This window comes from Falco rusticolus, chromosome 6 (genome assembly GCF_015220075.1).
Source record: "Falco rusticolus isolate bFalRus1 chromosome 6, bFalRus1.pri, whole genome shotgun sequence".
Lineage (NCBI taxonomy): Eukaryota > Metazoa > Chordata > Aves > Falconiformes > Falconidae > Falco > Falco rusticolus.
The window spans coordinates 29799493-29826243 of record NC_051192.1 but is presented as its reverse complement, the minus strand read 5'-3'; the positions used below and the strand labels follow the sequence as shown (position 1 = coordinate 29826243).

General features: G+C 39.0%; 2 protein-coding genes across 11 annotated transcripts in view; one reads left to right on the top strand and one right to left on the bottom strand.

Moving 5' to 3' along the window:
* The window catches only part of CEP85L (centrosomal protein 85 like), a 120030-nt gene that overhangs the window by 44970 nt on the left and 48309 nt on the right, over positions 1-26751 (top strand). For both annotated transcript variants that reach the window (XM_037391213.1, XM_037391214.1), the window contains exon 3: positions 3671-4437. In XM_037391213.1, the coding sequence (XP_037247110.1) occupies positions 3671-4437 (767 nt within the window). The remainder of the gene's footprint in view (positions 1-3670; positions 4438-26751) is intronic.
* Positions 762-25214, bottom strand: PLN (phospholamban). Of its 9 annotated transcripts, XR_005104821.1 has the most exons (4): positions 24534-25139; positions 19312-19347; positions 11523-11971; positions 762-772 (listed from the first exon to the last, which is right to left on the bottom strand). XR_005104821.1 is itself a non-coding variant. In XM_037391217.1 (3 exons), the coding sequence occupies exon 3, from the start codon at positions 16539-16541 to the stop codon at positions 16383-16385; it is 159 nt and encodes a 52-aa protein (XP_037247114.1). In that variant the 5' UTR covers positions 16542-16664; positions 19312-19347; positions 24534-25214; the 3' UTR covers positions 16358-16382. The 9 variants fall into 9 exon arrangements, 1 of the variants encoding a protein (XP_037247114.1); XR_005104820.1 differs by lacking the exon at positions 762-772 and having other exon boundaries at positions 8741-11974; positions 24534-25174; XR_005104819.1 differs by lacking the exon at positions 762-772 and having other exon boundaries at positions 8741-11971; positions 24534-25148.

The window sequence follows — 26751 nt, the reverse complement described above, 5'->3', positions numbered from 1 at the left end:
TAGAACCAGAAGTGAGGAAAAGAAGTTTAAATCTAACTCAGCTTAAACTTAGAGTAGAACAAGGAAAAAATGAAAATCTGCCACATATGAATAACTGTGCTCTAATAAAAGCAGGTAAAGGAGACTGTATACTTTTAATTGTTATTGGTTTTAATTCTAGTTTGAAGACTGCATGTAGGTAACATTAAGTCAGTATTTCAAACTGAAAATGCTATATTAAAAACCATAATATTTTTTTTGTTATGGAAATGTGTCTTTTACAGGTACATGAATACAGGTAGGGTTTCTTCTCTTACCTTTTTCTTGCAGATGTGACATTTCTGTTCATAGAAATCTGCATAGCCTGAAACATAGGTCCCCACACTTAGTTCCTTTTGATTATTTTCTTTGGATATAAAAACCCCTGTGTCTGCTTCCTTCACAGGACTGACTTTGTGCTGTTTCAGATGCAGCTTCTGAGTAAAGTACAGTACAAAGGTAGTTTGCTTGGGTGTTACAAAGGCAGCAGCCTTTAGCTGAGGAGTACCTGTACAAGAAGAGGTGCATTTTTCTACTGGGTGTTTTTTTCCCTGCTCTGTCTAGGAGAGTAGGAGGAGAGCAAGAGTCCCCCTGCTCTTCTGCTGCATGCTCCTAGAAAGCAGGACTCTTAACTGTGCTTTCCGTCTCATAGTGTGTATGTTTGAGACTCCAGCTCCGTCATGTCATATACCTCTTTCACCTTCATGTCACTGCTTTGATGTCCTTAGTAAGAGACGATTGAGTACCTTTATTTCTATTGCAGAGCAGGGCTGGAAGCTGGCGGCCCCTGCTACACAGTAGCAAGGTGTACCTGATAGGTAGTGGCTATCTGTGCAAGTGTCTACTGTGCCACCAGAGAAGATGGGAAAACAGAGCTGACAGAAGCTGATACTGTACCTGGCACAGGCAGATTGGTTACATGCGGTGGGCATATCACGTTTTTGGGAACTTGTAGCGTTGCATAGCACTGTCTCATGCTACAGTAGCTGTGGGCACAAATGTCTTTGGTCAGAAGACCATGATTCCTTCCACTTGAAATTAGTTGTGTGGCCTTCTGTCTTTCTCTTTAACATGCCACCTCTTGTGCAATATCAAGACAGAAAAAACAGCCAAGAAAAATGTTTCGTTCTGCAATATAGAATTTTCAGGAAGAAGTGTAGGGAGGACGAAGGTCTTTCATCTTGCATATAAAACAAAAAAGATACCTCACATCTATTAGCAACATGATCCATATCTTAACAGGCTGGTGGTATTCTACTCTCAATTCCACTTTTTCTAGTGTGAGCATCCTGTGTGTATTTTATTCATAGGATGCTGATGATGGCCATAACTCTTAATCTGTTGGTCCATTTTAACCAGATGTGACAGTTTTGTCAAGTCTTAAAAGATATCTATGTTCTGTAACTGTTGTGAAAGTAGGTGGCTGGGCAGAGGCAAAAGACAACGTGGTGTAAGCTTACACTTTTGAAACAGGAGGGTACACAGTGGGACAGTGGCTAATTAGGAGGCAGGAAGGCTTTAGCATGAATTTTTGCCTTCTTAGGAGCCCAGGCTCCTTCAGGAGTTGGAAGACAAGTATGTAATAAACAGATATCAATCAAGGAACTGTTTATTTTGTGGACTATAATGCATTTTTCTCATGAGGAGTGTGGCTGTAGAGCTATATTTTGTGTTGTGCTGCAAGTACAAGGAGTGAGGAAGTCGGGTCCCAAATAGGGAGGAGTATTTAAGTTGGGAGTTAAGGATATTTTTATTTGGATGTGTAGAAAAAAAAGTGCTTCTATTTTTAGAAGTTGTTGCACCATTAGAAGCTGTCTTTCTTGTCTGTGGCATATATTGAGTCAAAGATATCTTTTGAAGGTGTGTCCGATCAATAACATGTTCTGGCTTTCACCAAGTCACATTGATCTAGTGTAGCCATCAAACTGGGTATGCCAGTTGTACTTCTAGAGCAGTTTTTCTTTTTTTTTCTTGTTCCACTATGAACTCTTGTACCAGCAGAAAAATCCCAAAGAAATATGTTCCCTCTACTTGAGGATGAGATAAATAAGAAGTGTATCTGTCTTGCTTTTGGCAACAAGGACCCCAAAAGAATCTTTTAATTAGAGCAATTTCATTTTGTCTATCTGCCATGAATCTAATGAGCAGTATGAGCTTGCTAAGATGCAGGCATGTGACTGGTGGGAGCTGATCCTCTAATGAGAGGATTAGGTGTTTATTTCTGGTTGTCCACAACCTGTAATGCTAAGCACATGTCGCTGGGCGTGAGTGCTCTCAGCCAGACCCTAGTAACCTCTCCTTTACCTTTCTCATCTTTGCTTTTCCATCCCCTCCTAAGTATTGCCTCACCGACTTCTCTGTTCTTGATATTTCAATTTGGAATAGATTTCAGAAGCTATGCTACACACACAGTTTCTGTGTGGTATTGTGTTTGGGTCTGTAAATAACATAAAACCTAAATGGAACATGACATTTTTCAAAATCTTGTTTTTTAGCAAATCGCCTGGGGATGTGTTCTGGTTAAACTCCAGCTGGCAACTAAGCACCACACAGCTGCCCACACTCTCCCTCTCGCCTTGCTGGAATGAGGGAGAGAACTGGAAGTGTAAAAAGTGAGAAAACTCCTGGGTTGACATATAAAAACAGTTTAATAATTGGAAAAAAAAAATGTAAGGAAAAGGAAAGTAACAGAGAATTAAACCCAAGAAAGGCAAGTGGTGCAAATGGAGACAGTAGCTCTCCGCCAGCTGACCAGTGCCCAGCCAGTCCCTATTCAGCGGTCCCCTGCCAACCTTCTGCCTAGCTTTATTGCTGAGCATGATGTCATATGGTGTGGAGTATCCCTTTTGGTTAGTTGGGGTCAGCTGTCCTGGCAGTGTCCCTTCCAAACTTTTTGTGCACCCCCAGCCTACTCACTGGTGGGGTGATGTGGGAAGCAGAAAAAGGCCTCGATGCTGTCTAAGCACTGCTCAGCAGTAACAGAAGACATCCCTGGATTATCAACACTGTTTTCAGCACAAATGCAAAACATAGCCCTGTACTAGCTACAGTGAAAAAAATGAGCTCTACCCCAGCCAAAACAGGAAGCGTAGTTTGAAATCAGTGAGATCCAAAAGGGATGAATAGCTCCGCCTAAGAGGTTGTAATTAAACTGGCTTATCTCCAGCACTGCCATTTTACAAAGTGCATTTAGTGAACTGTTTTGCCTTTAAAAAATGAGAAGAGGGGTGATGGAAAAGGAACCAGTCCTGGGGCTCCTGAATTGTGATATCTCTGTGGTTTGTGATATAGAAGCTACTTAATATGACATGGCGTGGGAGAGAAATCTAGCCAGCCACCTTAAAGCTGTGGAATGATCGCTGCCTTCTGCTTGCAGCCTGAGAACTGTATCTGGAGATGCTGTCGCTACTACTTAGTACAGTTCTCTTTTTCTTGTAAATGTGGCACCTGAGCAAAATAAAATTGAGTATCTCCTGCTTTAATAGGTTTCCATTCTCATAATCTTGAATGGGTTTAGATGTGAATTGTTTTGTTAAGAAACTAGTTTCCTTCTATTTTTGCATTTCATCTTGAATTTGATGTTTTGTCCTCTGGGGACTGATGATACGAGTTCTGTATTGTACTTATATATGTGATAAATCTCTCTTCCCAGATCATTCAACTTCAAGTGGTACATCATCGTTTAAGCCTAGCCGATCACTGGTTTCTATTCCCACTGCCCATGTGATGCCGTCTAATGCCAGCACTTCACTTTCCAAACACAGGGAAGCTTTCAAGTCTGATGGCTCAAAATGGAACACAAGCTTTGTACGGTCAGGAGGAGGCAGAAATCAGGGTGCCCTGGACAACTCTCTTGACATGAAGGATGCAAGACCTGTAAGAAAATGGTCCTCCTTGTCTAAACTCAGCTCACCAAATACCTTTAGCCAAGATGGTAGCAGTCATTCCGTAGACTCCAGGACTAGTACGGACAAAGCTGTGTCACCACAACTAAGGACAAATGGGCCAAGTTGTCTGCATGATAGCATGGAGTTGCTAAAAATTGAGGACAAAGAAATGGGGAAAAAACTATCTTCTCTACGGGACTGCAAATACAAATTTGAAACGTGCAGCAAAGACGACTTTGTTTCAGATTCCTCACATAGGAGACATGCCTTAGACTTGACCTACAGTGCCTTACCTGAAAGCAAACCTACAGCTGCCAGTTGTGAAGCTTTTGGACAGAGATATGCAAATCTGGGACAACAGGCTGTGAGTGGAGCTCCCATACAGCCAGCAGTGAGAACTCAAATGTGGCTTAAAGAACAGTTACGTGCAAATCCGCAGGACTGCAGGACTGCTGAGGAGCCCTACAGCGTTGCTGCATGGCATGTGCAGCAGCTTGAAGATTTTAGAACAGGAGGTGAACAGCCTGTACAGGTAAGGCTGAAGCTTGGTGTTTGCTGCCATCATGTGGCATCATGTGTTACACCTGAGGCATCAGGCAGCCTTGAATAAAACAGGAAAGGGAACCGGTCCTCTTGACCAGGTGGTGTTTTTAAACTTTGATTAGGGATGCTGCTGCTTGTTTCTCAATATTACCTGAGCGACAAACAGTTTTGCTTTGTTTTTTTTTATGGCGTCTGCTTATAGTTTCCTCTGATTCATTGTGCCGTGGCTGGATGAGACTAGCATCTCTTCTTCTGAAGACGCAGTGAGACGTTCGTCAAATAACATTTGCAGTAGTTCTGAAGAGAGTTGTTGGTCACAGCATAGTGGGGGAACTTTGAATATATTTTGATCTGAATGGGTTTACAAAGAGTCTGCATTTATGCATTCAGCAAAATGAGAATGAGTTTTGCATACTGCAAGGATGAGTGTTTAATATTTCCATGCCTAGCACTTATCAAACTGAATTTAGTTTTTATTCCTGCTTATTTTTTAACTAATGAGAACCAACTTATAGTAGTCAATGAATCTGGTTTATTTAAATAACATAATATGTAGTTTTAATGTGTCATTCTGCAAGTGTTTTCATATACAGAACATCAAGCATGTAGTTTTAAGAGACAGATAACCCTTTCGGACATGATGATTCATAATATTTTTTTCCAGCTCTTCCCCTAATGGGAAGAGATAGCTTGTGAAGGAAGGCAGTGTTTTAAATCTAGACGTCCAGGGTTACCTGTGTAGGTAAACTTGGCTTGCCAAAAAATGCCAAACAGATCACAATATTTAAGTTTTCCCCTACCTTGAAAGGCGTCTTAAGGTTAGGCTAGGCTATTACCTGAGCAGAGATATTTGTACGTGAAAATTACCCATTTTCTCCAGCCTGAAGATATATTTTAGCACAACTCATTTTAAGTTACTTAATTTTTATTTTTCCTTCCATTCTATATTGAAGGAAAGACTGAAAAGTTTAGATGTTCTCAAGATCCTAGTTTTGCTATTAATGGTGATCTGGATTTTTTAACTTAAAAAAATTTAAGCCAATTAATATGGCCAAAGTAACAGTAACCCTTAAGGGTGTCTTTAAGAACCTGATGTTGTTCCAGGTAGCCACCCTTTACTATCCTTATTACTACAGAAACCTTCATCTTTCTCTAAGTGCTCTGAAGATTTTTGAATTCGAGAAATTACCCAGGTAGAGAGCAGGGACTGATAGGGTCCTCTTGGAGTCAAAGTGACAGCAACTGGCTTGCTACTGAGGCTGGGTTGGGGGCACTGCCAGCAGGGCTTTTGGCAGCCGGCAGTTACTAGTGGTGTCAAGGAGCACATGAGGGGTTTGGGAAGCGACAGCAAGGAAATGTGGAGATGCTCACTCCATCCATTCATTCATGTCTTCCCAAACACCTGAGATGTGTAGCTGGCTGCAGCTGTCAGCAGTGCTGTCTCTGAGGTTTGTGTGCAGGTTACTGTGCCTGGTGGTTCTTTTCTTGGATACAAATATATATTGAGAGCAAGCTTTATTCTTCTTCATTTAGGTGTATGTCTCTTCATCTTTTAAATACCTTTCACAACACTTTGTTTAGGTTGGGTGTTCTAGAAACTCTCAGTTTAGGTCAAAACAACTCCCAGCTTTTTGCACACCTCACAGATGCTTTCTGACTCGGATTGTGATGAAATACAGTGTCTCCTTTTTGTACGAAGATTAAGTTTCACGTTTGAAACAGATTAAACCTTACATGCGTTATGTGGTTATCCAAACGCTTCCGTTCCTGCCGGCAGGGATGCGAGCTGTGTTTTGAGGAGAGCCAACAGGCGGAGCACGGGCATTGTTTATCTTTTTGGCTGAAATCGTGAAATGGTGCTGCACCTTCTCAGGCTTTTGAGGTTGTAAGATTATAGGATAAAGTTTTGCCTAAAACTTTGTTTTCTTGCTCTTGTTATCAATACTGATACAGATGTAAAAATATATATGTTACAGGATCCATGTAGCCCCTGGCTTGGGAAGCTGTGATTCATTCCGTCATCTGTGTGGTCAGTCCTGGCAAACAGGGGAAGTCCTTGAAGCTGTGGCCTTTGCTCTGCTTGCCCTGGGGGGCCGCAGGGAGCCTGACAGTAACTGGGGGCACAAAGGGGTGTGGAGGAGGTGCCTGGTAACCTTACCAAGCACTTCCATTGGTATGATTCGGAGTTGTGCTGATGGACCTTGAAATGTGATCTCTTACATTGCCACAAGTAAGAAGATGTGATTGTGAAATAGGACCTGGAGAAAGAGAAAGTTAAAGCACATGCAGGTGCAGTGAGCCTTCGGGCTCTTACTTCGGGCTCTGCTGGCCCTGCCTGCCAGCCCTATCTTTTTGCCAGAGGTTACAGTTGTAAGGAGGAGGGATGCCAGAAGAGGTGAAGAAAGGAGAATGATTCTTCCTGTCTTGACACTTGTTTCTTCAAGAAACCTCAGCAAACTTGTGCTATGGGTTTTGAGGGTTTTTTTCCCCCAAAGATCACCATCTATGCACCTGGGAACTGATACACTATTATTTCTGAGAAACCAAGAAAACTACAATCCTGAGTGGAATATATATACATAGGAAAGAAAGAGAGCAGAATGCATAAGATTTTGCTAGAAGAAGTTGATTTATAAAAGTGGAAAATGCCACACCTTTATAGAAACTTTTAAAACTTTTCTTTTCCTCTTAGTGGGGATTATTTTTACCTTTTTGCTTTTAATATGTATGTATGCTGATGGGAATGCAGTGGTTTTTACAGGACTGAAAAATGTACAGTTTGTCATCACTTCACTTGAAAGCTACCATTGCCATGAACAGAAAACAAAATGAACTTTGCTTCTAACTGACAATCTAGGTTGGCTTTGTGTACCTTTAAGGTAGGCTGGTAGGAGGAGACACTATAGAGGGCAGCCATCACGAATGAAGTATGAATAAACTCTGACAATTTTCTGAGTTGATTTTGAGGACTGATGGTTCAGGAATAGCTGTTGGACTTAATACAGTCTACAGATAAATTCTTATGCCCTGATGTAGACTGATATAGACAGCTTACCCCCACAAAAATCTGAATTAAGAGTTTATTTTTATAAAATCAGATAAGCTTTGAATTTAAGTTTACTGTAAAAGAGAGTGTATTGCAGCCCTTAAAAACTGTTCTGAGGTTAATTACTCTTGAAATTAAGATTCTCTGCTTTCTTAATAGTCTGAATTTGACTGAACTCGGCATCTACGTGTTGTTCTTTTGTTACACTTTGCTTCCTGAATTAAAAATCCTATAACTGTAAACTGTAGTTTTTAAAACGAAATATTTATGGTACGTTGTAAGGGAAGCTCAGAGTAGAAAACCTACAGCTAAGTTGAGATTCTCTTTCAGGACATGGTCAGATTTGCAACTGCAGAAAAGATACTGTGGATCAACAGAACACCTCTTCAGAGAAGGTGCAGAGAAGGTTTAGCAGTGGGTGTGATGTTTGTACGTTATGGAAATAAATCTCCAAGGTGGATCCGGTCTATGATTATTGTGTAATATCATGGAGTTGTATATGACAATTCTCTTCTCTAGCTAATGTGTACTGTTTAACACGTATGCTTTTTGAAGACAAACAGTCTATGCATTTCCAGTGAACAGATTTTTAACAGTGCTTCAATGAAAATAATCTCCATGCAGAATTTATATTGCACCATCACTTAATTGTTTCCAATGTACAGCTGATCTTTCAGCAGACATTATCATTGTAATAGTCTTTATTATTTTTTTTTCTTTTTTTCTTTTTAAAACCCTTAAAGTAAGGAAGTCTGCGATCAGGTCTGTGTGAAGGGGAAAAGTGCTTACAATACACAGCAGCAGTTTCTGCTTGCTGAACTGGGAGGCCATACAAATCTGGCCATACAAGTCTGCAATAAAAGGCTATGTTTTCATGTAAAGGCATTTCTTAAAGCCTGATCCTATTATCTGAATGCATCTAGGTACATACTGTGTGCTAGTCTAGAGATCAGGTTTAAAATGAAAGCATGCCTTTAAAATTGTGGGTGGTGGAATAAGAAGGAAGGTTTCAGAAGATCGCATATCTGCTTATTAGCTGTGTACAATGTTGTAAGCATCACAGGATGAATCTCTGTTTTTTCCAGTGTATGTGACACCTGCATGATTTCATCATGAACTTGTATCAGAATATAGCAGAGATAATAGATGGGCACCGCTGAAGTGCATCTTTTTCCTTTAATGTATCTGGTTTACTGTTCTTTGTCTTTTGTTTTTTTAAATGAGGAAAACTGCATTGATCATACCGTATATATAAAAGTTAATTTTTAATGCATTGAGAAATTTAGAGATATTAGAACAATCTTAATTTCCAAACACAGAAGGAAGGAATTAAACTGCATACATACCTAAACATTGGTAAACAAAAGTTGTAAAACTTCAATCGAAAGAAAAATTTATAACATTCTTCAAACAGTATTGTCATCACAGAAAACTTTATTCTTGAACATCAATGCAAAGCTAGTTTTTCTTTTAGTTATCTGGTCTTCCAGGACCCAAAATTATTGATACTAACATTTTTCCTGTGTCATGCTTTGATGAAACCATACTTTTTACAAGATACAATTTTTTAACATGAAGAATTACTACCTTTAGTTAGTAGAGTGAGCTCTTTCACTGTGAGTCACACTTAAGCTTTTATGTTCTGTTCCTTTTGCTGTGAAGTTAGTAGTCCAACAACTGGTATTGTGTTTGTTACTAGTGCATATGTGGGCTCAGTCTGGAGTAAGTGCTAGCAGATGATGGGAAACCAAACTTGGACCATGCTTGACTGCAAAAAGAGTCTTGGCTTTGGTTAACTGGTAAACTTGCCAATTTTGTATGTCATCTCAGGAAAATGCATGTTTCCATTTCAGCAGCGTATTTCAACATTTGTTGAAGATTCTGTAATTTTCATTGCTGGCTGAGAGGAGGCTGCTGGGGTTGTTTCTCGAGTTTGTTTCTACATGCCAATGGCAGAGTTTCTTAGAGGCTGCTTTTTTACATGATTTTGAGTCTGGAGATATGTGATTGGTGGCAGTAGAATAATTGTTCTCATTTTATTCAAAAGGAATTTGTAATTTTTATTTTTGGTCGGGGCTAACTCATTTATCTAATTCTAGCTATTAAACTGTCACAGTGGTTTCCCTAAGATAGGGAAAGTTTAGAATATACAGAAGAGCATACAGACCATAAGCTTTGTACAGTCCCGAGCGGTGTATTGGTGAATAGTCATTTGGTTGGGAAAGACATTTTTACTCTTCTTTAGACTAGAGTGGCCTTCATATTAGTTAGTTTCTGTGGTTTTGATATGCTTCGGGCCATCTTTGTGAACACTCAGCAGAAATCCTCCTAATTAATATACAACTACATAGCTGTTACAGCGTATGTCCCTTGTATATACATTTACAGATTATTTTTTTAAGATACAGTAATGTGGCTGTGCAACGTTTTCTGCTTTAAATGCAGACAGGAATTGATATGACTATATCAACATAAAGTTAGAGATATGTAGTTTGCAGAAGCTATTTTAGATGTTTATTGCACATATTTTAAAGCAGATGAGAGAAAAGCTTTCATTTTAACTATCTGTGCTGCCCTAGCTAATTGTGCTGGCTTTGGCTGGGATGGAGTTAATTTTCTTCATAGTAGCTGAAGAAAATTGCCTCTTTCCCAGCCAAAACCAGCACACTAACTCTGCCTGGGCTTTGGGGCAGGTAGCACAGAGTGGAAGGCTGATGCCTGTTAATGGCAGGACTCGCATAAACTTTGTTTTCCTAGACGTACTGCCTTTTCCTGTGGAAAGTCTTTTTGTAGATCCAGTTTAGATCAGTATCTTCCAGACAACAGTAATCATCTGGAAATCCTGAGTGTGAACATGAGTAGGTCACTCTGTAATATACTCAACGCATGTAGGAAGTGCTGGATCACAGTATATGTGCTGAAGGAGGGATGTACTGTTGGCAAGACAAAGCTGGAAGCTGGCACTTCCCCCACCCCATAAGCAACATCTGCCTCTTTTGCATGTGTGCTAAAGACTATTAGTAGGTGTATGTATAGCATTAAGTTTACTGTACAATGCATATATGTTGGTGCACTTTGTTCCCACGTTGTACTTGGGGAAAGAGAGATGCTAGGAGTAGGCTGTTTGGCCCCAGTGTAATGTATGAAATCTACTTCTGGCCGCCTTCTTTCCCAGCATCTCTCAGGTACGTAGAGCTACCTTCTGGGCAAAAACTTCTAGCAGAAGCGAGCTCTTCTTGGTTACTGTTCTTCCCAGGGACCTGTGGGGAAAGTATATCATCCTGTAAAAGGCCGTCGAAGAAGGTCCTGTAAGAAGCTCAGGTTGCATGCTTAAAGTGAGGACAGACTATGGACTGCATGATTGCAGTGGCGAGTAGCAAGTGGTATGGCAAATACAGCTTGAGGGCTCCCGTGCTGCACACTTGACCTGTGCGTAAGTGGTAAATCCAGCTTACTGAGGCTGTAGCACGCTTCTTGCGGTTGTGCAGATGCACCTGCTGCTGGTGTATGTGTCAGTGTTCAGGGCTTCCTAGGTAAAATTGCAGTAACCCTGGCTAATGGTGGTTGGGTTTTCAGTTTTGACAGCTGCTTCTTTTGATACTGCTGGATAACACTAATGGCTTCTGGCTTTTAAGATGTTGCTGTAAACTGTAGATGGTCAAAAAAGGTATAACTAATGGTTATGTTTTCATATATAAACCTATCCCCATTTCAGCTGCTGCAGGCTGCTTTTCATGGCTATCCTTGTTTCCACCTCTACAGCATCTGTGCTTTTGCTCTCCACAGGTAATTTGATGCGTGCTGTCAACCGAGTTTTGTTCTACTTTCTTGCTGTGTCCATGTCATTTCCCATGAAGTACATGTCCTAGAGAAATCCCATTTTAAAATTTTGATTTCTGCTGTTCCCTTTTGTAGAAATTACGTTCCGTGAATGTTGCAAATCTTTTGTAGATTTTTAAACACAAGTCAGCTGTAACAGTGAGAAAACTACAGTAACTTCTGACGCATACCTGGATTTCTTCAGGTACTCAGCAAGGCTCTAAATACTTTCTTTACTCAGTGGCAAATTGATAATTGTGCACAGCTTTTAAGTATTGCTTTCTGATAATAAAGGTATATGAACACTTTGCAGATATTTTAGTCTCTGCAGCCTTTGTGTATTCATATTGTTTGAAGTGTCTACATGATAATTACAAAACCCTCAAAACAAGATTTGAGAAGGAAGCAGAGCCTCACAGAGGTTCACATCAGCTTCACAAGGATAAATGCAAGCACCAGAACCAAGACAATAAGCAGAAAATTGAGTAGCAGGTTGAGACCTCTGTTGTTAGCAAGATCCATAGCGTGCATGAGTCTGCCCTCTTGTGCTCACAGCACACTGTTTATTGTAGCTCTGGGGTGCTCCTTCAGTAGCAAGCAGTGTAGATTCACATGAACTTCCTTGTGTCCTCAGCTGTTCACCTGTTTTTAGTTTCTGCTGCTTAAGAAAAAAAGTTTACAGTAACTACTTGTTCCCTGTACCACCCCCCCCCCCAGAAAAGGAATCTGAATGCTCCTACAAGTCTTATTTTTCCAAGTACCTTTTAAATAATTAATGATAGCTCTCATTTCACAACTGAAGAACTGAATAATGGAAAAGGGACTTGAATTTTATAGTTTGGCTCTTTTGTTTATTTACTTTTTAAAATTGGTATGGTACCTTTCTGGCTTTGTTTGATTTTTCAAAAGAATGGCTATTCTCAAGACTTAGTCTGTTTCAGCAATAGACTGTTGAAAATTTACTCTTGAAGTAGGTGCAAAAAAAGAGAAAACTGACGTCTGGGCAGAATGTAGTATTTTCTACCCTTCTAGGGTTTGGCATGGTGCAGTGCGGTAGGTAGCATTTTGCCAGCAGTGTGCTGTGTAGGATTCATTGCTGCTTTGCAAATGCCTTATTAAGAATCAAGATTGGGCTGGCAGAGGATGTATCCTTAGTGCTTTTAATAGCACATATGCAATACCTTATTTTAAGGTAGTATTAATAACTTACCAATTGTGTTTTATATCTATTAAAAAAATACATAAATGCCCTAACAGTGAAATGTTGCCAAAACTTCCTTTTAATAACCAGTTAAGTTTTCATGGAAGATCACAAGAGGGCAGTGTTTTATAGTTTTATATAAAAATGGAAATTTTGGCATTTTTTTATCTTAAAAAACCCATCAAAATAAAAACAAAAAACCAAACAACACCCCCCAAAAAAACCCCAAACCAACAAAACGGGCTTATGAAGCAATCGGTTTGACTGAACTGTTAGATACTACAAGAAATCTAAGGGTCTGTTTTAACTGATTGAAATTACCAGGGTTTTTACTGTGATGAGCATCAGTTTTTAAAGGTATCCATATAAATGTGGCGGTTTTAAGCCTTGCAATGAACAACAGGTGTTTGCTGGTCTCCTTCCACAACCAAAACAGATTTCCCCACCCTCCATCCAGTTTTTAACATCTAGGTCAAAGCGAAAAGGACTACATTTGTTAAATAAGATACCTATGGATCTTGTAGGACTTCACAAATATTTTCTAATTGTGTTCTGTCAGTTGCTATCTATTAATAGCTGTAAAAATACAGGTATCTGGACTGTAATCTATAGTATATTAATATGCTCTCAGATATGAAAAAGAATACTCTCTCAACGAATGTGTTCATTGCTCTGATTTTGGCAGAGAGGATACAGGTAAAGGCACATTTTGGCATAAGTGTGTGTTTGACATTATTGTTTTGTGTGTAGTTGTAGTAAAACTTACAGATAAATCCTTGGGCGGGGGGACACCAAATATTTTGTACATGTTTTGTGAAAAAAATTGTTTAGGCCTATTTTTCACTTGTCTTTCCACAGAGTAGTTCAATTCTGCTAGGAAGGGCAGTTGTTGCTAAATTGATGCAGAAAAGTTAATAAAGGCATGCAAGTACTTGCTGCCCTCTAAAATGCCTTACTGACTAGTCTTGATCAGAGCAAAATTTCAATTCTGAAACCAGTCATGTCTTCATCGAGAGAAAAATAGGTACATACATCAGTTTTTACTGAAGAGCTGGCTGAGGAGGCACATCTTTAAAATCAGCATATGCTGCTGCTTCATTCAGCTCTTTCCTAGTGTAAAATTGCCATAGAAGTTTGTCACTTGTTTTTTGGAGGAAAAGTAATACCAGATTTTTGCCTGTTTAGCTGTCTTTATTCACTATCAGTGTGTAAGATGAATTGAGCAAAAAGATGTAGCCTTGGGTGGAGTGGAACAGAGAAATGAAAACTTAATCCAAGCTACATGCTGTGTTTGGAATTTTTATTACTGCTCATAAAAGGACTGAACTTCTTGATACTTTTTTTAGTATATATTTAACACATATATTCAAGCAGTTGTTTTAATAAATAACAATACAATAGATGCTAATTTTAAAGCCCATATAAGTATACAAAGGAGATTGTACTATGTACAAAAGTGTTGTTTTTTGGAGGTTTTTTTAATCTCCGTGTTCAGTTGACATTATACCACCATCTTCTTTATCACTTACTTTCTGATCAGCAGAATCCTAAGACAGAAATAAACTATACAGTAAATACAATTTGTCTACATTGCTGTAAAATAGCAGTAGAGCTTCCAGTTTATTTATACTTCGGTTTTGTTCTTGTTTGTTTGTTTTTAATAAATAATGGGAGGTACATAGGAGGAAAGTGGTGGGTTTGTTTTTATGAGGGGGGTGGGGGGGTTATTTTTTTAGCAGTGCTTTATTTTGACTTCTATATATTACTGACTTGTGAAACCTGTAATTCCAATATCCTCAGAATGTATGTGCTGATATTTTAACGTATTTTTTTTCTACAGGCAGGTTTTTTTCAGTACTGTAAAACTATTGTGTATTTCCAATTGAAGTCTCTTGAAACACCTCCAAAGCAAACTAAAACTGGAAACCCTGTCCATCACAAAAATACAGATTTTAAAAAGAGAAGAAAGTACCTTTAGATTCTACCCACCCCACCCGGAACTGCACTGAGTTCATGGCTTTCCTTAAGAAGACGGATTAATAGGGAAAGTGCACTTACTAGAATCTCATGCATTTGTGAGAGTCGTCAGAATGCATGAAATGAAAATTGAGATTTACACCAACAGTTTAAAATCAGTAATATTCATACACTAACTTGAAAGGAGTGGGGGCGTAGGGGTGTTGCCAGTCTCATCAGTGCTTGCTCCAGTACTCATACAGTAGCTAGCTAATTTCCTGTAGTGATTAACCTTATTTCAGAGGTCTGATCTCAGCGTATCTGTTTGCCAGATAGCAAGTATGTCACCACTGGACTTGCCTGTATTCCATAAAATAGAGTTTTTTTTCCAAAGATTTCTTAGCTTTCTTCGCAGTTGTTCATTGTCAACCTCTACTCATGGAATAGTAAGTCTTAAAGGGAGAATACAAGTTTATCTTAAACTTGTTTTGATTTTCTGTAGTCATCAATGGGACTGTTTACGTAGAGTGGTATAGAAAGATGCCTGTTAAAAAATGGATGTCTGTTTGACCTCTGTCTTTAAATTTGAAAACTGTATAATGTTTCTAGGAACTGAGATTAATACCAGCAACATGTAGGAGGGTTTGAAATCTACTGCTCAGTCTAGTTACTGACAAATGCTTCATCTTTTATGTGTATACACCGTGGTTTACATGTTGAAAGGGTATTTCTGCAATGCTTTCCCTCCTGTGCATAATCATTTATAATTTATTTTATTTTAGTATGCATCATTTATTTTAGAAGATCCTTGCTTGTTCTCTTAACAGGTATTTGCAGTTGAAGGTGGTGGTGTTACTTGTATTTGTATGATACTCTTTAATCACAGCAGTAAAGGTGACCTAGACCTTTCTCTTTAGCACATCAGCTACAAGCTACCTTGTGTGATATGGGGAAGTACCAAGTTTTCTGTAGTTCTAAACTACTGAAATTATTATATAAATTACAGCAGGCTATAATAAAGTCTGAAGCAAAATATTATTGCTGAGTTGTTCCAATTGTCATGTCAATTAAATAACTATAGAAAATTAAATTTTTGATACCAGTGTGGTAGTGCCAATTCTTTCTGCAAAACACAGTGGAGAAAACTTTCCAGGTATAACCTAATTCTCTAAGGATGTATCTAGTGAAAATTACTGTAAATGAAGTGACTTTTTTTTTTCTTTCTCAGATCAAAGTTGTGTGTGTATATATATATATATATATATAAAACAAAGATCCCTTAAATAGGGAGAAGAACATATGAAATAAGGGGTTTTTTTCCGAGTTAGAAGAGATTTTTTGTTTATTCTCATATTCCCTAAAAAACCCCACTAAAACAATTTGAATGCCTTCAGCTGATAATGCAGAGGTGCAGCACCTAGGAAAATTGCTGCTCTGCTTCCTTCTAGGATACGTTGAGGGCTTTGTGCCTGTAGCTCTTCTTTGGGCAGATGTGGGCCAAGTTTGGAAACCCTCCAAGGGCTTAAGGATTTTCGGAGAAAACTCAGAACACTCAGGCCTCCCCAAAAGTGAAGTTGCTGTTTGTGTGATCTAGCTAAAACATTGGCGAACTTACTAACTCCGTGAAGAGCCCATACTTCACCCCATTTGGAAAAGCCATCTCTTGATTGAGACAGACAAATTAGGTCATGCACAGCTTTGTAACAACAGGCTCTAAAGGCTGTTCTGCATAAAGTGTGTGTTTAATACATGTAGCAGGTAGTAAGAGAGTAGTGCGATGGTTGGCATATGGTTCTAGTCCAAGTGCTACCCCCTCTCGCGAGATGATCCTTGCATTAGGAGTTGCGGGTGTAGGTCTCTCTTCCCTCTGGAGTGACTTTCCTAGAGGACAGTGCAGAGAAGTGCTGGAACTTCAGAGGAGCATCACAATGATACAGATCAGCAAGAGACAAATTAAAATCAGGCAGAAATTCACAAAGAGCTCTTGGAGCCTTTGGCGTGCTTGTGGGTTGACCTCAATAGTTGAGGCTCTTCTTAGAGCAGAGCGGGTTATGTGTTGGACCTTCTCCATGGCAGCAAGAAAGCAGAGGGCACAAGTCAGAGGTTTTAGGAGTGCAGGAAAGAAGAGAAGTTGTCAGGAACAGCGCAAAGTGCCTATTATCTTCTCTTTTTGTTTTAGACAGCCTTTGTGGAGCTGGGAAAGCAGGAAAGTGAAGAGTTAGAAATGCAGAAGTGAAGTGTTTTGATGGGTGCAAATGGAGATTGTTTTGAAGTTCTAAAAAGCCTGAAATAGATTGCCTTGACAGTGATTTTAGTTTTAAACAGGATTTAAATTTTTTTTTTTTTTCAAGTTTAGCTTTGGGCTGTGTTGTGCTTCTCCTCCTGAAGGCTACCAAGCACCTGCTTCTTAGCAGAGGTGAGGAATTGTGAAGTGGAAATTGTGGATATGTGGGGTTTACCCAGATCATTGCTTCAGATCCTAATCTCTCTATCCTTTGCAGTCTGTGAAAAGGCCATGGCTGATTTCCACACACACCCCACCCACATTTATTTGTTCAAGCACACGTGAAAGCTTGATGATATGATTAGAGTCACAGCCTTTAAGCCAGGTCATCTGGATATTACTGCTGGCTATTACTGACCTGGACAGATAATCTGACTTACCAGTACCTTATTCTGGAAGGGAGGAAAAGAAATTTTCCTGAAGCATTTCCATTCCAAGTTAGCTTTTAATTACCACCATAAGAATTCTAATGCATCACTGCTATAGGGAAATTCAGTAGTGTATTTCTCAACAGAAAAAAACAGAGTAAGGACTAAATATATATTCAATACATATATTACAGCATGTTACTAAATGTAGGTGTAAAGGCAGAGGACTGCTGTGAAGGACAAAATGAAGCATGTATAGAACTGTCTCTTAAGTGAGTGTTTTATTTCAAGTGTGTTTTCCCGCTTTTAAATGGCAGATGAAAGCACAGGGTGTCAGTTGTCTTAAAACTCCCAATAAGTAGTTGCAGTGCAAAACCCAGCTGTACAAACTTTCCATGGCAAGAGGCGGCCTTTGATATTTGCTTGCTTATTCCTCTTAATGAAGTGGGTTCTGTAGGTGCTATTGCAATGTAAAAACTTGGTTTTCAAGGTCATGGTGGTGATGTATGCAGCTCTCAAACTTTGTTCCTAAAGCTACATGTGCCCCTAAATGTTTTATGAATTTATATTGTGATCATATCTTTCATGGAAGGCCTCTTGTAATCTTTTTTTTTTTTTTTTTTTTTTGGGGGGGGGGGGGGTGAGGGGCAGGCACAACAAAAGAAACTTCTATCGACTCATATATGCCACATAAAGGAAAACCATTGCTTAGGTATCTCATGCCCAAATAGCATGATGATCCTGACTGAATTGGAGATGCTTTGTTGTCCACAAATTTGTCTTTAGATGTGGGTAAAATGGAAAAAACTTAAAATGAAACAGAGGTGTCTTTCAGACACACACCTCCCCCCCCCCTTTTTTTTTAAGTTCCTCCGTGTCAGGCTGTAGAGTCAAATGGTGTTGTGTGAGCAGAATTATGTGCATTTCCAGTGCTAGTGGCAGTGTTGGTATTTAAAAAGGCTTTCAAAACAAAGCACATTACACATGGATATTCTAATACTTTTGGAGGTTTCCATGTAATGACATCTCCTCCTAAAACTGAACTTCAGATTGTTAGGATGTTTTGAGCTATAATTGATCTTAACTTTATTGCAAACAAAACATACACCAGGAACTTACTTTCATAGTAACTGTAATTTTTCAGCTTTGTTTGACTTTATGCTGTGCCTGTTCTCATTTATTTAAGCAGCTTGCCAAGTATATTCTGCTTAGTTCTTTGCTGGTCATTGTCTGCTCTAAGTGCAGTGAAAGCAAGGCGTTCACAGGAATTCTCAAGTGACTTGGCTGAAGGCACATTTATTCTCCCAGCCTGGTACAGGCTGGGGTGCGTTAGCCAGTTTGTTCTCTTCTAGACAAGGCATGGTAGATGAACCACTAATGGATTTACGCTAGTACAGGAAAGTTTGTGTAACCTGTTCATGTGACAGAGACTGCACAGAAAACAGTTATTTCCTGCGGATAACTTCATCACAACTTTTTTTAATTTTTTTAATGCAGAATGTGTGCAACCTGTGGTCTTTGCACTGACTGTGACCCGCTGTGGCAACATACCTATCTTCTTTCTGTGTGCGGTTTTTTCTTGGTGCCCTCAGAAGGATTGGATCATGAGCTTTTACCAGCACGTATGCACAAGAAGTCTGTTTCGGTGTACTCTGTTAGCTGTAACTGCACACATGCTAGCACCTGCACCGCGGTGTTGCTGCGTATGTTTCACTTGCAGGACTTAAAGCCCCAGGTCCTTGCCCCTTTAAGTGCTTTCGTAAAAAGCAGTACCAGCCGGTTGGGCATTTCAGGTATGAGGCCAACACAGGTGAGGAAAGATGATGAGATCTCTCTGGAAAAGCAAAAAAAAGTACTCTTCCCTTTGGAATGGAAGTATTACAAAAGAATCTTTTTTTAAAAAAAAGAAAAAGGAAGGTAGTAGAAGTTAAAAAGTATACCTTTTACATCTATAAAATGGTGTAGAGAAGGGATGAGGAAAGGTCAAAATAGAGTAACTTGGTTTTCTTAGTTTAAAAGCTCAAAGCTCAAATGACTTTTGGAAATTTCTGAAACATCTACATGTTGTTTTACCTACTAAGCCTGTCTGTGGGAGAAGCTTTCTTGTAGGCAAAAGAAGCACGTTCTGTGTCGGTATTTTAACAAGGTTTGTCTTTACAAGTTCGTGGCTTCAACTAATAAACACATACCTTGCTTGTTTAATCCTCCATGGTGCTGTCACCCACCTAAAGTGTGCATAAAGAGACAGATTCAGTAATGTAGCTGCACATGGGTGGCTATCAAGGTAAAAATGGACAGCCTGAGAAATAATTATACTGAAATGAAGGCTGATTATTGCCACAGATAGTAGCTGTTCTCTGGTGTTTAGTCCCTTGATTGTGTTTTATGTCAATGTTAAGAACAGTATGCATGCACACACCTTGAAAGTGAAGCAAAAGGGCAAACATATATTTGACTTTTATTTTTAATTCAGAAGGTGTTACTCTTGTGTGACAAGACTCGGGTATTGCACAAAAGAAACTGTTGGCTGCACTGCTATGCTATTTTGTTTAATCCAGTGTTGTTAATGGATGTGAAAGGCTTGTCTTATGCACAGTGGAAATCTGCAGGAACAGGTCATGTGGCTGAACCCATATTTTACTATGTAGGGGATCCCCTACACCTGGTGCCCTAGAATGAGTCACCAATCACAATTATTGCGTCCTTCTTCACTGTCATGTGACTGTTTCCCTGATTTGTATTAGGTTATTTTTGTCTTTGTTCCTTGGTGTCCTTCACAATGACAGGAGGTATGTGACCAAAGTGAAAACTGTGGGTTATACTTGTTGCTAGTGCAACTGCATTGACTCCATTGGAGTCACATGGGATAAATTTGGCTCCTTTGGAAATGCCACTGCAATTTTGGACACAGCCTGTTTCCTGTCATATGTTTACTAAATGCAGCAGTGATATCAGTGGAATAGAAGAGGTTTGAAATACTTGATTTGTTGCTGTCCCATATGAGCATGTGAAGCCCTAAAGGGGCATTGTTTAAAAAGTGATATTGCTTAACAGTCTATTGCATAGATCTTTACAATGAGATGTCCCCAAAACCCAGTAATGCAGTTTCATCCACTGAAAATAAATGTCTTAATAACCATAAACATAGTGATGCAAAAAGTACCATCAAGTTATGTAAACCTTGGTGTAATATGTGTTTAGAACTGTTACTAAAAATTACCTGGCCCAAGAAATTCCTGTAGCTGTTGGTGTGGACAATATGATACTCGTAGGCACGAAGACACATTCTCTGCACGTTCAGAGGAGGTAAGTTTAAAGCATGCCAAAGCAAAGAACCCTGCATGCGGGACTAAGTGCTGTGAGTTGAATTGACCCTGGACCCCTGTCACCACTGTCTGTGAATTGTGCGACCCCTGGAGAAGACACTGCAGAGTTTTAAAATTCTGCCTGTGCACAGCAGCTGCAGTTGATGTGTAAGCATGCTTTTCATCTTTGCTGGCTGTCCTGTGTTAATGTATATATCTTACTCAAGTTGCATTGCTTTGTTTTGAAGCTTGCTGTAAAATACCTCCTCCCTGGCAGTGTGGAATAACTGCAGGTGAGACCTTGGAGTCTAAAAAACCTCCTTTTTTGTGTGAGGAAGATGAGGGGTGAAAAGGGAGTGAAGGAAGCAATCTGATTCAACTCTAAAGACCTCTAGAGGGTCTCACTGCTATCACTTTAGTTCAGTAAGTAAAAAGTTTCAGACAATAAACCAGAAGTTGCTTACAGATTTTCAAGTACCGAAGTGATTTATAAAGGTATGTCATAATTTTTAAATCATGTTCTTTTAGCAGAAAAACAAATAGCATGGAGGTGACTTGCTAGGATTTACCCCAGCAGCTGGATTTTGTATTTACCTATGCTAGAGGTGCAGAATTCTGTTGCTTATTCTGATTTTAGGCTTGAGAGTTGCACTACTAGTGCTGGAGAGGATGGATTGAGGAAGGAAAGTACAAGAAGAAAATGAGCAGAGGAAGAGAGTGGGCGTATGGAAAAAGAGCAAGGAATTGTCCAAGGGGAAAGAGAAAACTGCAACTGGAGCGCATTGTCACTGAAGAGAGCTAGACACTATCTTGTGACATTTAATGCCATTTTTTCAATCACATGCAAAAAACATTTCCTTGGAATGGGGGAAGAAGCCACAATTCAGCTCAAGAGTTTGGGAAGTGCTGGTAACAGGAAAAGCATGCTCATTTTATCCTTCTTTTTACCTTTTGTTCTAAAGTCTGTTTTGTACTGGTGTCAGTATTTTTCATGTGTTTGGGGGAAGGATAGGGAAAAACTCACACTTTAGATTTTTTCCCCTCTCCCTCTTACTAATTTATTCTTCTTACAATCTTCCTTTTGACTAGCTTTGTTTTCAGTGGTGACCTTGCTTCTAGAACACTAAGAGCCTTTATCTGTATTGTAAGTCCATGAGACTGAGAAAGGTGTGGATACCAGGAAATTACACTAATGAATATTTGAACGCACCAGGCTTGGCGTTTTGGTTTTTGGATGTTATCCACATACTTTGTGGATAACTGGGACTTATCTGTGTGCTGGTCCATTAGAGTAGCCTCGGAGCTAATTCTTTGGGCTAGTTTTTAACTGGGTTAAATTCCCTGCAAGTGGTGCAGGACCATGTAGTGGGATCTTGGGCAGGTGCCTTCATGCTCATACTTCATGCTCATACTTCATACTCATCAGTTCCCTTAACCAAAATAAGACATATAATAACCACATGCTTTTTCCCATCTGTTTGTATGATTTGCCTTTTACATAGTAACTTACTTTTAGGAGGCAAACTCTTTTCTCCACTGCACTCACCGAGTACCGAACACCTTGTTTCAAGTTGGGTTTTAGGTTCTCGTAGTTCATATGTCATTACTTATTAATAGGAAATGGGGTATGTACAATTGGAACTGAAGTGAAAATTGTAACACACGTAGCATGTATAAAAGGTTGAAGTGGAAGGAGATGCTGCAAGTTGTGGTTTTAACCTTTTTAGCAGCTTGGGAGACAATGACATGGCATTGATTGAAAGAACAATGTAGTAGGCAAATTCAGCTTCTGAGAAGTAACTTGATAACAGGAAAGTCCTGTTAAGCCATGTACCAATCTCTGGAAAGCAAAAGCAGTCTTCCAGATCTAAAGTATCTTGTAGTTTAGGGAACATGACATTAATTTCTTGTGGGGCTTTTTTGTTTCTCCTGTTGGGGCACTTTTCTATGCCTAAATCCAGTTATTCTTAATGCAAATAAAAAGATGTTGTTGTAGCTGTGCAGCTGTATCCCATATATTTTTGTTTGCTGCTAGTCAGAAAAAAAAATCTGTGACAATCACCTTTATGCTGTCTGATTGCAAACTGATTTTAGTGAGTTTCATACTGTACAATGAAGGCGCTATATTCCTAACATCTTCAGAGAACAAGAAATAAAGGCAACTTTTAAAAACAGACATGGTGTATACATAAATCTGAATCTCTGTAAATACTAATAACATTGTTTTCTCGACAAATGAGTGGCAAAAAGAAAAAGCAGAAAATTGTTACTTGCTGTAAATTAAATGTAGTATTTCACATCTGATTTGTAACATTGACACCTGTTATGTAGCACATGCTTCTGTCATGACTGTTGGCTGTTAATCATGGTTCTGATGTCTGTAATATGGGATGTTATCAGCGTGAAATTTTTAGATTTAAATTAACAGCTGAGCCATACTGTTACCTACTTTAAATTACTTAACTCTGTGACAGAGAGAATTCAGATGAATGGTCGTCTAAGCTGCAGTAGCTGTGGATGCATTGCAGTAAAGAGCTATCTACAGCAGTTTCTGTGTGTATGTTCACTTTGTGTATGCATAAACTCTGTATTTTTAAAGGTGCACGTATGCAATGTTTATGTTAGGAGAGAAGGATTGTCTGTGTGGCAGATCAAACCCAGACTCCTGTCTTCACTTGAAAATACATTTAACCTAACTTTAGCCTCGAAAAAAATCTGTTTGTCTGTCTTTTGCAACCTTCTTGCTTGTCAGAGGCATTGGTTAGAAAGCACTAGGAGCTCTGAAGTGTTGCTTCTGCCTACTGGAAACAGCTTCTAGAGAACTTTGCAAGACATTGTTTGCCTTAGGATTAATGGGATGTCCAAACACTTCCAGTACTTGTCTATTCAAAACTGGCACAAGGCTGCTGACCACAAAACCAAGCACCTGCATGTATTTTTTTTTACCTGGTGCCTACCAGTCAGTAATAGGAAAAGGGATTAGGTGTGTCTATTTGGTAACAGGGAAAACACGCCAGACAAAATTAAGCTCTGTACCAAGTCTGTGTTTTCTAAAACTAGAATCTCAAGTAGTTATCAGTAGCAAGGTGTGAACTGATGGAAGAGGGAGCATGATTGTGAGGAGAAGAAATTCCTTAGAGACCTACATATTAATGAATTGCATTCCTTTTAAAATATTTGTATATTTAAATATTCAAATGTTCTTTGTGATATGTTTCAGCTTGAGATGCACTTTTTTTATTTGCAGTGATTTTTAAAGCTGGGGTTGTATTTTGTTGTACAGTGTATATGTGTTTCCTTTAGTTGGAAAATAAATGGATTACTTCATGCATTGAAATTCAGTTCATGATGTTACAAATCCTGGCTAGATTTTTATCTGTTATTAGAAGCATTCTAGAACAAGTTTGGCAGTTATAACAATCAGTGGGAGAACGTAAACCTTTAAAGGAATTCACAGCAAAAAGGCGATACGAATTCTGCAGCTTGAACTGCAATTTGAGTAATGTGATATAATTTTAGTTCTGGTACTGCTATAAATCCCTTAAGTTTTTTAATTAAGGCTATTTTTTATCCTACACACACACAAAAAAAAAGTTTGTGCTCTCAATGTGTTGGATCAGAAAAATACTTTTCTGAGTTAAATGGTGAAAGAGGTAAAAGGTAAAGAAAGACCTTTACTGGGCTGTAGATAGGCAGTTTTGGGGAAACAAAAGTGTCTCTACAAAACCTCAAGTGAATTACTCTTTGTGGATTTTGTATTAAAAATCAAACAAAAACAAAAAATCCAAACAAAATACATTAAATTTAAAAGGAGAGACGAAGGTCTGAGGAAGACTGTGTGAAAGTGTCTTACCTACCTCTATAAATCATATACTCAAGGACAGCTGGTGTCCCATGAGCATGTGTAAAAATCTTGCCTTTATTGTTGCTAAAACATGTCCCCCACAGTGCTATATGTTTGACTCAGAGCTGTAATGTCTACAGTATCCATATTTTTGATAAACAGTTATAAGCAGCTGTTAATTTGAGTAGAGGAGTTTTTGTAGAAAACAGCAGCTACAGTGCCTTGCTATAACAATTAAAAGCATTAAAGAGAGGTTCCTTACCTATGGTGTGACTGTTAGTGAAGCACAGAGGAACCTGCTCCAGGCTGTGGGAAGTGTCTGTAGATCTCTGGCAACTTATCCGAGTCTGTGACCAAGTTGTGGGAACAATTGAAGTAGGTTGAGGGGAGAAAATAACAAAAAGTTTCAGAGGCAGGACTCGTGGTGTCATTCAGCAGCTCAGAAGATGTGATTGGTCCCATTTCAGCCTTCTGACACAGTCAGTTGCTCCTCTAAACTTGCTCGCAGCAGTAATGTATTAAAAATGGGCAACATCTTTCCTCTCGTGAAGGCAGCTGTGTGCCAGGGACACCACCTGCTCAGCCACAGGATGAAGGAATCTGGGAAATGCATGTTTCAGTGGGGCAGCAACGGAAGCTGCTTGCTTACTCCTTGCCTTTCTTAAACGAGAACTTAAATGGGAATTTGTTCAGGGAGCCGGTTTGGATGTGGTCCTTTTGCTACAGCGGTGTTTCTTCATCATAACCCCCCTAAATCTCTAATATGGGGAATCACATTTCATACGGGTTTTTGACTTCCAATGATTTTCTTTTTTACAAGGGATTTCTTAAACTACGCTTTCTGTATATATAGTTTTGATGATTCTGTTACACAGCTGGCATTCAGTTTACAGTGTATGATACGTGTTTCCTGATATCTTTTTTCTTACAATGCTTGAACTGAAGTAATTTTTCAGTATCTCAGGTCTCTTCCAACCTTTTAAGTTAATTTGTGGATTAGAAGAGTATTTTTTCCCCTCCAAATAAAATTCATCATATATGTTAATCTCCAAACTTGTCATTCCTATGTAATGTGATTTACCTTTCCTTTAAGACACCCACCCACCCTTTTTCTCCCCCTCTTTTAATGGCTGGAAACCATCCAAGTGATTTTTGAGAACTTGTTCTGTTTGTTTGGATAGGAGTAGGAGCTGAATGCTGGCTTGTAGGTTATCTTATGTATACTATCATGTGTTGGGAAATGACAAATAAGACCACAGTGCACATGCAGAGTAGGTTTTGTGCATCTGGGAAGCGGAGGATTTACTGGATGTGAAAGGACTGCACTATTCAGCGTGCAAGTGTCCCGCTTCAGACTTTGTATGTGGATGCAACTGACAGCATGTTTTTTCCCGATTTGGAAATTGCAATCAAAAATATAGAAGCTCAGCCTAACTCTGAGAACTTACAGATACAGTTTTGACAGTAATTATTTAGCATAGGTTAGTGCTTGGCTTTGAGCAGGAAACCTCACGTGGTGGGGGATTTTTTGTTAGTTTGTTTTTTTCATCCTCTGTAAGCCCTGCTGTGATAAATGATGACAGAGACAATAAGACCTTGGAGATGGATGTGCCACCTTGTTTCAAACTGAGCTCTTTTTATTTTTGTAAACAAGGTTTAGCTCTTCTGCAAAATTGGTTATAACATAGTTGAAGTTAGCAATTCAGTTTTAATATAGTACATCTGCCTGCTTTCTGTTATCCTTTGATATCCAAACCAGGAAATTTAGGGTCACATGTTTCAGTTGAAAGTTAATTGACTATCTCCACAGTGAGGAGTAATAGTTCTTTACCAGTGCGAAGCATTTCATAATTTACTTGTAATGGCATTATTAACATTATAAATCTCTCACAGTCAAGCAGACTGTATTTGGCCTTTTAATGAGGGAAGTTTCATGTTTTTATTGCATGCTTTCATCCAGCAAAAGTACTGCTATCATTGCATTGTTTGCTTTTTGTAACATGTAATATGAAACTTGTACTATTGAAATTCACCTCTGTACTTTGTTATTAAAGTTGAACACCCAGCACTGAAGTAGCTGCGATGCCAGTTCCTGCCTTTTACCAAGTCACTGTGAAATGATCATGTTATTTAGTTACTCTGCCCAGTGTCTCAGCAGTTCTTTTGTTAGTGAGTTGGATCTAACCATCATTTTGAAGTTCATTAGAAGTGGGATGCCTTAAAAGAATGCTGATTTTGTTTGTGAGTTGCTGACACAGTAATAGCTTGGTGGTTGTCTTAGAGAATGATACATAAATCTGCAAGCTAAGGCATTAATAAAAATACTAGTATCTCATCAGAAATATAATGCGTGCCTTCTGTAAATGTCTAACTTGGATAAGAAATTTTAAGATAGAGAACATATTTGTTAAATAACGATAACATGCACAAGTTCTGACCACATGGATGTTGTAGATCTTGTATTGATGTTGTTTCTCTGA